Source organism: Gossypium hirsutum, chromosome D03 (assembly GCF_007990345.1).
Source record: "Gossypium hirsutum isolate 1008001.06 chromosome D03, Gossypium_hirsutum_v2.1, whole genome shotgun sequence".
Classification (NCBI taxonomy): Eukaryota; Viridiplantae; Streptophyta; class Magnoliopsida; order Malvales; family Malvaceae; genus Gossypium; species Gossypium hirsutum.
In genome coordinates, this window is record NC_053439.1 from 38378245 (window position 1) to 38392313 (window position 14069).

The window sequence follows — 14069 nt, forward strand, 5'->3', positions numbered from 1 at the left end:
AGAGTCGCTACTGTTGTCTAACTATTTTTAGTAAATTTCTCTACTTTTCCATGGTTCTTTACATTACTTTCATTTAATCATACATAGTCATTATACCTTTATTTATATTCAATTTAATCACTCATATTTATGTGTAGACAACATACTCATTTCTTAATATTAATACTTTTTACAACACACATCATATTATCTCTTACTTGAAAGCTTAGTATTTCAAGTTTCTACATGTCATGCTTCATTACATACTTTCTATTTCAAGAATTAAGATTAAAATACACATTTCATACATTTTATTCACAACATATTTAATTCAATTTATTGAATGCAAGTATGGTTTGTATGAAAACCTAACTCTTTTTTTGTGAAGAGTTTCTTCCCCTTTTTCCTCACTTCCATTTCTTTCTCATCTTCCTCACTCTCTCTCTTTTCTTCTAATTTTTTTCACTTTCATCTACCAATTTTTTTGCTTCTAAATTGATGAATATACTCTCTAGGATCTCTGCCTCATCTTTCCTCTTTGGTGTCTATAAAAATTTCTAAGAATTTTGGGTGAAATAGTGAGATTTCTTTGCAATGGACTAAATTGCATAAAAAGCAAAATTGCTCTCCTATTTATATTGGTGTTGGACAGTTTAATGGTTTCAATTCAATGGCCATAATTTCTTCTTACTTTTCAGTTTAATCCAATGGCCCAAATTTGTCCATAGCGAAGATATTTTCTTATAATTATCTTACTGGGGAAATGACTATTTTACCCTTACACTTTCTCTACCATTCCATCCTTTTCATGACATCTTTTTGGTAAAATTTACAACTTAGTCCTTCTCTTGTCTTTATTTGTTCAATTTAGTCCTTATTAATCCATTTTCCTTATTTTCTCTATTTTAACCCCTCACATTTTAAATATTTACACTTGGACCATAGAATTTTTCATATTTTTACGATTTAGGCCTTGGCTCAAATTAATATTTCACAACATCCCTTATCCTTTACTTTCTTTATATCTTATTTCACTAAAAATCTATCTCATATAATTTTCAATTAAGGGGTTTTGAAAATGTCACATAAAAATTATATTAAATTTGGATTAAATTTTAATTTTAATTGAGAAGTATGTTGTCCCAATATTCTTTTTGATGGATCTGAATTGGAAGTTTTACTTAATCAAAATTTCACTATACTACCTAACAACATATTGTTATTTTAACTTTTTATGCTGATGAACTTAATGATGTTGTGAAATTAGATAAGAAAAATGACAAAGGATCATGGAAAAAATAAAAGCAAAGGCTTGATTTATTTCTATATATATGTAGTGAGAAATGTCCCTCGCAGTTCCATATCAGATCTTCAGTAAGAAGCCACACCATCAGTCTCCTCAATTCTAATGTGAAAGCCCTTCATACTGCTCCATCCATTCCCCCTATACAAAGCATTCACAAAGTGAACAAAGCGACTCACATATCAGAATGGGAAGAACTCCATTCTGCAGTTCAGATGGTTTGAAGAAAGGAGCCTGGACTGCTGAAGAAGACCAAAAGCTCATTTCTTACATTCAAAAACATGGCGAAGGTGGCTGGCGTTTCCTCCCCCAAAAAGCTGGTAATTCTTTAGGTTTCCTTCTTATATGGGCATTGTTTTATTTTTTTACTTTTATGTCCATGTTCGAATTTCGGTTTTGCAGGTCTTCAAAGATGTGGGAAGAGCTGTAGATTGAGATGGGCTAATTATCTAAGACCTGGAATTAAGAGAGGAGATTTCACTCCCGAGGAAGATAAAACCATTATTAAACTTCAAGCTGAATTAGGCAACAGGTTATTGCATTTCCAAACCTACCCTTTCCTTTTTCTCACAACACCAACACAGCACTCTGAAATTGTTTTTAAAATCTTTTAACTTTTAGCTTTCTCTAGAATATTGCATATATTATATAATATATTCTCTTTACATTATCACAATCATCTCCATCACTCTTTCTTTTTTCTTTTTCTTTAATGGGATATTCATTTATATGTAAGTTTATATTGGTGAAGGTGGGCAGCAATAGCCAGGCACTTGCCAAATAGAACAGATAACGAAATCAAGAACTACTGGAACGCTCATCTAAAGAAACGCTTAGCTAGCATGGGTGCAGATCAGGTGACGGTCAGCGGCGGCGCCTCATCCAGCGGAAACTCCGATAGTAATGCTGTCACCGACACCGAATGTGCCAAACCACAACAATCTGAACCCACAAAGCAACGCTCAGCTTCAGCACTGCTACTCAATAAGTTGGCCACTAGGGTCACTCAATGTGTTGGCCGTCTGCGAGCTTCTCAAACTCTGCAGCAACCAACAATGCCATTCAACGGTGGTGCCGAAAGTTCCGATATATTTTGCCACCCTTTGCCGAGTTCTACACCAGAAAGTACGTCTTGGGCAGATAATAATAATAGCAGTAATTCGCTGACAATACCAGAATGTGGTACTACAAACGCCATTGATGAACGTGATAGCAGTTCTTCTGCTGGAGTTTTAAACGACATTGTGGCCTCCGAGTTCGCTTCACCGACTTGCGTTGACGAACTCAGTGACTGGGTAAACACCAACTACAGCATCGAACCAGAGCAAGTGCAAATTGATTACAGTGATTCCATGACTGTTGGTTATGGTGGACTTTGGGACGACGACGTAATTGTTGTCGATGACGATGATTATACAGTGGGATCTCTGGGGTTTTTATAATAACTCTACTCCATTTAGATCATGTTTCTGCATTTTATGCAAGTATTTGCAGAGCTTTACTATGAACATATTCAGATTTTTATTCCATAAAACAACAATTTCTTTTATAATTTTATGTTTTTTTTTTGGCATAATGATGATTAGAATAAGCAACTTTACTCAACGTAGATACAGATAATATAAATTTCAAACATCGTACGCATTTATTATAACATAAATTAAACAATTATTTGCAACAATCCATTCCCCTTGAATGAAATAGGGTTAAATCTTACATGTAATTATTTGATACAATGATGTTTTGATTGCAATGTAAATTTATATAAAATTTTAACTATTTATAGTTACTAATTTATATAATATATTTTATTCTCACATTTTATATATAAAAATAAATTATCAAATATTTTATATAAACATAAAATTTATAAATACATTGACACATATATATATTTACATTTCATAATTAAGGATGTGACTGTGCATGAACAATTCGATTTTTGTTAGTTTATATTCATTTGTCAAACTAAATAAACATGCATGAACTAGGTTTTTAGATTTGTCTATTAATTGAATAGGACATGGACTAGGTATGTTGAATTCATTTATGTTCATGAAGAATCTGGTTTAGAACTTATTCAATAAATCATATTCATTGTTCAACTATTATATAATTAATATCGTTATTATTAATATAAAGATTCATTTAGAGTAGTGGTTAGAATTCTCATCTAACACTTAAATAACATGAGTTCAAACTCTAATATTTTAATGATAAAAAAACATCATTATTTATAGTCTATTTAGTGTTATATTATTACGAAAATGCTCGTTAATGTTGATGTAATTTTAAATAAACAAATGTGATTGTGAAATTCTTAATGAGTACAAGCGGAACATAAATAAAGTTAAAAATATACAAATAAAACAAAGCAGCATAATTTAGGTTTAGATGAGCATAATATCATTATTTTGTGATTTTAATTTTCTTTATCTTGATATTTATATTTCTCTACAAGAAATTAAACTGTTAACTTTATTAATGATTCAATTAAGTTAAGTTTATTATTATAATATATGATCTCAATAGACAATTTACAAATAATTATTCTTTTTCATTTTTATAAAAAATTTAATGATAATCATAAATCTACATAATTTATAATGTTTGTTTTGAATCAAATAATATATATTAAGTAATTTTTTTAAATATATAAAAATATTTATTTTTTTAATTTAAAAGAATCATTATATGCATTTATTTGATCACTTTTTTGCTTTTCTTATAGTACACAAATAAATATAAATATAATCGTAGATTAATTATTTGACTAAAAATAAATTGAGAGGGTAATAAATGTCAGGTTTATTGATTAAAAAATCATTTATAAAATCTAAAATAGTCGGATATAAGAGAAGTTTGGATTTTGTGTACGACTCAGAATGTGAATGATTGGCGAAAAGAAAGGTTAACGCACGGGATTTGGACACGTATATTTAATTAATGTGAGATTCCCTGATCCACATCTAAATTTGAGCATATGATGTTTTACCATTCAATTGTTTTGCCTTTTCTTTACTTTGTCTCCTTCGTTGAGAAGATCGTAGACTTTCATATTTTGCCCTTTTTAACTTTCCACTTTCCTTTTAAGGACTCCCATGTTACGTGTAAGAGTCAAGCAATTTTCACAATTTCATCCATGATTTAGGTAAACACCTTTGATCTATAATCTAAGCGAATATTTTTAAATCTTATTATTTTTGAATTGGTGTCACGAATTAACCACACACCAATTTGTTTATAAAAATTTTTAAAAAAATCTTCCTAATTAAATTATATTATTCGGAGTATTTTAATGTTTTAATTTTAAAAAATCCAATAAAAAATTTGGATATAATGGGATTTAACTTCTCTATTTACATCACTAAAATACTAATTTTACTATTGAGCTAAAGTTTTTTTTTTAATATAATATTTACATTTAAATTTTATTATGCTTCTTTTATTACTTATACTAGGCATACATTTCAACCCTAGCCTAATTTTGATTTATACTATGGCACGAACTTTATTGATTAATATGAGTGAATGTAAATAAAATTGTGGCTTTGCTTGTGATAAATTAGGATTTTTATTTAATATGAGTCTTCTTCTTTGTTCAAGCTTTATTGATTAACCTCTAAAATAATTAGATTTGTGACTTTACTTGTGATGAATTATGATTCTTATGCAAGATTAAGTTTTTATATTTTAGGATATTGGTTTTGCATGGAATTACTAATATCTTGATTGATTTATATTTTTAGTGATCATTAATACGAGTCATTGAAGAAATTAGGATTGATTGTCACTATTATCTTGTATTTCTTGAATATAGATTAAAAATTAGCATTTCTTTTTAAAAAGGTAATTTTGTACGTGTTGTCCCGTAGCACCAAAAAGGTTTTTACTGTTATGAAGGGAATTATAAGATAATTGTGAAATGGGATTTTCTCTTAATTCAAATATAAAAATGGTAGTTATTGGTTGACTTTATAAAAATTTTTGTATTTAGGAATTAAATTTATTTAGTTACTATTCAAATAATTTTGTAATACTCTTATATTTAATATTATGCATTAATTTACATAAATCTTTTAAACCTTTTAATTTTCGAGTCAAAATATTCTACTTCCGCTTTTGCTCCTCTTGTATTATCTTATTTCAAAATTTTAAATAATACTATATAATGTTAGTCTAAAAAATTAAACCAAATAATAATTTACAAAATCTTTAATAAAAAATATAAAAATATTTATATAATTAAAATATATAGTAAATTATTTAAAATTAAAAAATATATAAATACAGTTATGCAATTAATATAAAGATGTTCTAGTAAATATATTACGAGAGACAGAGGACATCACAAAAACTTAACCCCACCCAACCCCAAGAATCTTAATGGAAAAATTATCCATCTTATCTCGAAACTCGTTTTTTTTTTTAAAAAAACTATAAAATTAAACAGATGGGAACTCTTTTTTTGTCATTCCTAATAATTTATGTTACCTTTGTCGTTGCATTCTAAAAGTCAAAGGTGAAATGGTGAAGACTGAAGACTGAGTCATCATTTAAAAAGAAAGGAAATCTCCTCAATTTATTATTTTTGCTTTAATTAGCTTCTTTCTTCTTCTTATTTTTTTGTCATACGAGCTGTTGATATGGTAAGTCGACGGTGGTGCACATATATTTTATAGTTGGCACTGCAACTTGCAATTTTTTTGAAAAAAATTATAAATTTATATTCATTATATTTTTGGATTCTTTTATTTTTATATATTTTTTTATAAAATATGTTTAGAATTTATCTTTTTTAGTTAGGGGCAAGAGGAAAGGGTTTCTCAAACTTCAACTTAAGGTAAGATGTCAATAAGAATTTAAGCAGGACAAATACTCAATTTGTTCATACAAATATTAGAATATTTGGCACATTTGATTGAATTTTTTTAAATGTTGTATTTTTAAGTTAAAAAAAGTGAATAATTTTATCTAAATTAAAATATAGTATTTTTAAAATATGATTAATGTAATACCCCAAACTCGGTCGGGACAGTCTAACCCAAACTCGAAATGTTACACTAGCCACTGGAGTGACTCTTCGTTTCATCTCCAACCGAACCTCCAACACACCATCGTACCATGTGAACAATAAGAACATGCGAGCTCTAAGATTTTAACTCACAATACTTCGCTTTCGCTAGAAAAGGGGTTCGCATGTCGTAGCAGTACGACATGTAAACAAAAGGAGAACTTGTAACACCCCTATACCCGGTTCAATCCAAGGAACCTGATATAGGAATATTACATTTGGTGCCAAAGTGATTTTGGCTAATCACTAATATATTTGAACATTTAAATTTTTTTTGTAAGTTTCCATAAATTATAATTTTGTCCCTACTACTTGGAACACACTTGATCTTCCTAAGTACATGCCTTTCTATTCAAAATTTTGAAACATACCCTCTTGGCACTTGGAGATGTGATGAGATGGATGCTCACAACCTCAATTACAACTCTTCAAATTCATTGTACCTAATCTGCGCACGGGAAAAAAACCATATGTTGAGTAAAATTCAGTGGTATTTCTATAATCTGAATATTTAAAGACATGATAATATAATAAACACAATTAAATTATAAGGACATATTAATGTCTAGTATCATGACTATCATTTTTTTATCAAACAATATCCTATTCGCACAATTGCTATATAAATGGTTATTCACATATCAAACCATATTTATTCGTACAATGGCATTAGTCATGCAATATTCAATTCACGAATACATCATTATATACCATACTCAGTTTTCATCACTTATTATATAATAGCTTTCCATAATTTGTCCACATATCATTTAAACAATGGCACTATCCATTCCATATTCAATTCATGAGTATTTAATTCATGTATTCCATGTATTTACAACATATTTCACATTCTATTTTCAATTCACTAATCAATTTCATTTCTCATACCATGCCATTTAAATATCAATTATAAAATTTTATTATATGTTTACCCCTATTAACACGAGTCCTATCAAAACACACCAGTTTGGCACCCAGTGTCTTATCGAATTAATCCGAAGTAGTAAATTGACACCCAGTGTCTCATCGAATAATTCGAAGTAATAAATTGACACCCAGTGTCTTATCGGTTAAACCGAAGTAAATTGGCACCCAGTGCCTTATCGAATTAATCCGAAGTAGTAAATTGACACCCAGTGTCTCATCGAATAATTCGAAGTAATAAATTGACACCCAGTGTCTTATCGGTTAAACCGAAGTAAATTGGCACCCAGTGCCTTATCGAATTAATCCGAAGTAATAAATTGACACCCAGTGTCTCATCGACTCAAAGTCGAAGAAATCCCTGAACGCTTCCAATCCTATGGCATGCTATCTATATCCGACTCAGCCCGATACAATTAATAGGGTTTCAATTCACTTTTCAAATACAACCAATATTCATTTCAATTCAAATAATCAATATATTCAATATATATATACCAATTCAATCAATATAAATTCAATAAATTCATCACATACTAAATCAATCCATTTCAATTGCAAAACACAATAATTCTCACCTCAACACTTACCATATACATTAAATCGAATTATAACAATTAACAACTAAGGGTCTGTTTGATTGGCAGTAAAATGTTTTCCGTAAAATGATTTTTGGAAAATGTTTTACTTTCCTATAAAATGATTTACTGGAAAATATTTTCTGGTGTTTGATTGAATCTGTGTAAAATATTTTCTGCTATTTGACAGATTTCCTGAAAATATTTTCCGGAAAAGTTGTTTTTACATATATTAATAAATTTATATACATATTAATAAATTTTTATATTTTAAATTATTTTTACACATATTGCAATGATTTATTTATAAATAAATTTTTTATTAATAAAAGTTTTATCTAATTAAATTCCAAATGTTCATCTATTTGTAGATTATACCGATTTGATTTTACTTCTTCATTATTAAAACATTTATTTGTATTTAAATTTTATATTAATTTGATTCTACTTTTATCCAATCTGATTCTTGTGATACATATTTTTAACATGGGATTTAAATTAAAATAAAAAATACTGTAATTATTAGAAAATTTCATTTTTTTAAAAACTAGTATATTGTATTAACTCGTACTAAATGATATGTCAAACTTAAATTGCTACATTAATATATATTGGGTAACTAATGCAAGTGTGACATGCAATTAAAAGCTAGAATTTAAATGTTACCAACACAAAAAATAGAGACGAGATAATAAAAATTATTGAAAAAGAAAAGCAAAACAGTAATCCATAGCACAACAAGAAACTAGTTATATTGTTGTTCTCTTTTTTCTATCCAAACCCAAAACAAAACATCAAAACCGCATTTAGTACTGCCAAAGTCTTTTATTGTTCCATCTAAGATTTGCAATAAATGAATTTGAAACTATTTAGAACTAATGTCTTTGAGAGCACAGATCTGCTCTTCCCCCATTGCAGACATAACAGACACAACCAGGTCTTTCCCCTCAGCAAAACCATCCTTGATCTGCAATCACACCAAAACACATGAATGTAAAATTATATAACTACCATCTTCATGATATGTAAATTGGAACCAACATTTTCATGTTTGGATATATGGACATCACATCAGGCACCAGTCGCAAGAGATATTAGTAAAATGCAACTCATATTTTCATGTTTAGAATGTGTTTGTCATGTATATATAGACATTTGCATCAGGTACAAGTCGTGTGAGTTAAGATAATGTATAACAACCCGGTAAAATTATAGCAGCACATATATAAAAGAACAATACAGTTCAGCTAGTACAACATGAGAAAAATGACTATATTTCCCTAAAAGAATATGGGGTTCAATAAGGTTCCCCGCATCATAAGGCCAGGAAATTATAGAAGAAAAAGACAGAAATCGATCAAATATAAACCTCTCATTCACAATTTTAACTGCACTCCTCCTTCTGTAGAAGAAAGAGGCTGCAAACTTGCTCTTAGAACTTTTTACAGAGGTATTGTCCACTTAGGCTCATTGAACCTCACAATCTTGCTCTTAGAACTTTTGACAGAGTATGTTACATACATTTCAAACTGGATTATATCATTTAGGGGTTATATCATTTGGTATAATTTGTTTAATCTTTTCCTTTAAAACAATCATTAATGCATAGTTGTCTCAAAAATTGAATTGTAAGCTTTTACAAAGGCCTAAAAGCTAATCTACATCAAATTTTAACTTTTACAAGTAAATCAAAGCAAAAAAAAGAAGTCATAGCTTCTTTAAAAGTTCCAAATTTAACATCCAATTAAACAAACGCAGCAGCTCAAGATACACCGTTTACATAATAAAAACAAAACAAAAATTCAAGTATTCGTTACCTTGACTTTTTCTTTCCCTGCAGACAATCAATGACAGAAAAAGACAGTAAATCAAGATTTGAAGCTGAAAGTTGAGGTAATGGAGAAATCAGTTGTGGAAGCACAAAAGAAAAAGAGTTTCTGGACTTTGGTCTCCTCTGCAACAATTCTTTTGGCAGCAATAAACTTTACATATGCTGCAAGACGATTTTGAGTGATTTGCTCAGTTGAAACTTTGTTTTTAGCACAATGTGACAAGTCAACATGTATTGTGTTGCTTAGTGATAAATAATATGTTTTTTTTAAGTAACATCAAGGAATGAGCATGATTTTTATATGCTAATGCCTCATATTTTTAGATTATCCTGGTCTGCTGTCAGCTTGATCTTTACCATGTTGCTTATACTCTATATGTCATCAAATCAATAATATGTTGCTCATATTTTTGAATGGATCAGATTTGTTTTAGATTAGATCAACTCGAGTTTTAAAATTTTTGGATTATTTTTGCTCTAGGTCTTCATTTAAGGTTTGGGAGGCTGAGGTTTTTTTATACCAGGTCAATACAAGTTCGATCATATTGGGTCCAAGCCGGTTTAGGGTTTCGGAGATAAATTCAAAGGTCTAGTTGACAACAACAGCAAGAATAGGACTCTCAAACTTTTGAAAATAATCTAAGCCTGGATGGCTACAACTAACAAAGCAAATAATCCTGTTGTGATAACAAAGTATTCTAATAGTATGTGCATTCAGATTCTTTAGCAACAACATTCAAAGATATCTCAATCTTAAAATACAATCTCAATAATATTACTCCTAGAGAACCAGTAGATCAATGCAATGAAGTTCCTAAATCACATTGAATAACTTAAAAACTATACTAAAATGTAACATTTTCCATTAATTTCTCACTTACTAAGCTGAAGCATTGTCAAAAGACTCACATTTTCAATTCATTTCCAACTTACCAACCTTAAGCAAAACACCAAGACTTGCATTACGAAAAAAATACAATATAAAGGACAAACAGAGGATAGAATTAAACATCACAGACATTACCTTATGCAAAATACAACGCGAATAAAACAGCTTAAAAACACAACGAAAAACCATTCTCAGGGCATAGACATTACCTTGATTTTGGAATTGGGAAAAAAGGGGAGGAGGGCACGATAGGGTTAGAGATTTGGAAGACTGTAGAGCAATAAAGCAAAAGTTAAAATTAGCAACATTATTACCCAAAAAATCAAAATACAACGCAAACAAATTATGAACATCAACGAGTAAACAAACGGTTTACCTTAAATACGAATTTGTTGGCGATTCGGGAATAAACAAACCCTTAAATGCTTGATTCTGGAACTGGGTGGAGGACCGGAGGTAGACCGGAGGTGGACCAGTGGAGGTGGATCAGTGGAGGACGGAGGTAGCTTGATGCCTTGATTTTGGATTTGGGAAAAAAAGGGAGGAGGGGAGATAGGGTTAGGGAAGACTGTCGGCAATAAAATAAAATGCAAATGTTGTGGATACAGCTTAAAAATTAGCAACATTAGCAGAGAAGATGACGCAGATATGATGAGGAGCTGTCGAAATGGTTTCAAGGGTGAATAGATGAGCTGTGGAAAATGTCTTACCGATTTCTAAGGGGTAAGACATTTTTCGGAAATATGGGTTAATTTTCCCGTGTTGCGGAATTGATTTTCCAAAAGGAAAATATTTTCCTCCAATCGAACACTGAAAAATGGGGAAAATCAATTCCGAAAAATATTTTCCCCTATCAAACAGACCCTAAATTCGGATTGTCGAAATACAAACCAAATTTCTGAGCTATTCCGAGCTCGACTTTATCTTTCCCCTTTTTAGTCTAGGATTCCGGTACAATGTTAGCTACGGAATTAAAACAATTAATATTCATCAATATAATACAATTCAATTTCATATTGCATATTTTAATTTTTACTCAACATTTTTCTAAATTTTAATTTAGTCCCTAAACCGAGACTAATTTTATTTCTTTACATTTAATCCTATATCTTCATTCAATTTCCACTTTAAACTAGATTTAAATCTCTAATTTCACTTAAATCTCTAAATTTTGAAATTTTACAATTTAGTCCCTATTACTCAAATTTTACAATTTATTCTACAATTCAATCCTTTTTCACTTCTAACTTAAAAATCTATCAATTTAATCCCTAATACTAAAATTATTCAACATTAACAACATTTAAAAACTCAATAATTTCTAAAATTTCAGCATAGGTTAAGTAGTGTTTAATACTAAGATTTCAAAAACATAAAAATTACAAGAAAAGGGACTAAAATGACTAATTAATTGAGCTTTGAACCCTTGAAACCCTAACTTTTCTCCTTCTTTCTTTCTCTATTGATTTTTCTTTTATTTCTTTATTTTATTATTATATAATATATATAATATATATACTTAAACATTAAGATATAATATTTTAATATTTTAATATATATATTTTAACTTTAAATTTTTTTAATAATAAACACTTATGCCGCCTCATTTATGAGTAATGACATAATTGCTTCTTTAGTCCTTTTAATTGTCTTTAATTTATAATTCAACTTTCACCTACATTCAATTTAGTCCTTATACCTAATTACTCTTAATTTAAACAAATTCACCTAATTAAAACCTAATTAACCACACAACTAACTTTAAAATATTTATGAATCCGTTTTACGAAAATAGAGACCCGGAAGTACACTTTCCAATACCCGTAACTATCGGGTCGTTACAGAACTCATGCATACACGTAAAAATGCGGAAAATTGTTAACACATAGTAACTTACTTCTAAGGCTCGCTAATTACACAACTCATTAATTCTAGTCTTCGCGGAATAAGTCTCCTTAAACAGGGTAGGTCTTGCGAGTGATCCCTTTGCATTTAGATTCCGCAAACTCGTATCCCAGGCTATTCTGCGTATCGTAAATTATTAAGGGCTCATAGGTAACAATCCCTTAAATGCTAGGGTTTGCATCTTGCACAATTCAGCAACTTTGTCACTTCGCAACAACTTTGGCGAACTCTGTATAAATTAGTCAATTTTGATTATTTCATACTCTAACGTACGATGAACACTTTGATTAGAAATTAAATACTTTAGACATGAAATTGTAAATTAAGAAAACATTAAACATGGTTTCGAATTATATTCATACCGATAAGAAATTGACTTACTTAACATTTAGGTGTATATATATAGTTTTATCAGTTCACAAGCTTGAAATAAAAGAAAAACATAAAAAAAAACTAAGTCTTAGAACAATTAGCAAAGTCAACAGAGAGAAAGACATCTCTATTCCCAAGTGGAGTCCCACGTTGCCTTTAAGTCCAGAGTTCATTTGTATCACCTATTCAATGTTTATGCATTGCCAAGATCTCTCGCTTCGCCGCTACACATCGTGTGATCTAGCTACTACAGTGTTTAAAAAGAGTGTGTGAGCTCTTGCGAGCTTAGTGACAATACAGAAAAATCGCATAGCACGTACAAAAACATAAGTTAAACAAGAGCTTGATCAAAGCTATTATTCTATTTGTAATACCCCGAAAATTACTACAGTAAGAAAGTAAGATAGTATCACTGATATAGTAAAATAAGGAAATAAAGTGACAAAAAGGGAAATTTTGAGTTATGGCAACATTGGGAAGCATATTATGACATATTAATGCAAGAAAGGATTAATTTGCATCTCGCGCTGACGTGGACGCGATTTTCCGGAAAAAAGACCATTCCGATAAATAATTAAAAAATGAGCCCATTTTGATAATTTTTGAAAAAAAAGGATTTTATTGGTAAATTACCCAAGGAAGGGGCATAATTACTACCAAATAATAAAAACATGAGGTTATTTGAAAATTTTAGCCTTTTAAAAAAGGCAAGGAGTTTCCTCTAAGATTCCCAATTCCCCTCCTTTGTTTTTTCTCCAAATTGGTGGGTCACTATGTTGAAAAGTACTACCCTTGGCCTTGGCCCCAACGATGCTATTCTGAAATGTTTATTATGGCGGTTTTAATATTGCTTTTTTAAGAAAAAGTAAATTATTAAGAAAAAAAATTACTTTTAAAAAGGTGGTTATAAGGTATATAATTAATATTGGTGGAAAAATCAATTAAGCTCTTTTGTAAAAAATGTATTCAATAAAAATTTTTAAAAATTTAAATTGTATCAATTAAATTTTTTCATCAAAATTTTCATCTTTGACAATTACATCATTAACATGTCGTTAACTATGCTGATGTGGATCGCCACATCAGCAATAGTTGTTGACGTGACATGACTAGATTAGCAGCCACATTAGCAAAAAAATCTCAAAAAAATATGTAAATTTTTTAATCATTCTAGATTTTTTAAATTATATATATTTAAATTTATGAATTTG

General features: G+C 29.6%; 1 protein-coding gene across 1 annotated transcript; it reads left to right on the plus strand.

Moving 5' to 3' along the window:
* Window positions 1-1357: 1357 nt before the first annotated feature.
* On the plus strand, window positions 1358-2830 carry LOC107950841 (transcription factor MYB34). The gene is made up of 3 exons (XM_016885783.2): window positions 1358-1602; window positions 1685-1814; window positions 2034-2830. The coding sequence occupies exons 1-3, from the start codon at window positions 1470-1472 to the stop codon at window positions 2722-2724; spliced, it is 954 nt and encodes a 317-aa protein (XP_016741272.2). The 5' UTR covers window positions 1358-1469; the 3' UTR covers window positions 2725-2830.
* The last annotated feature ends 11239 nt before the right edge of the window (window positions 2831-14069 follow it).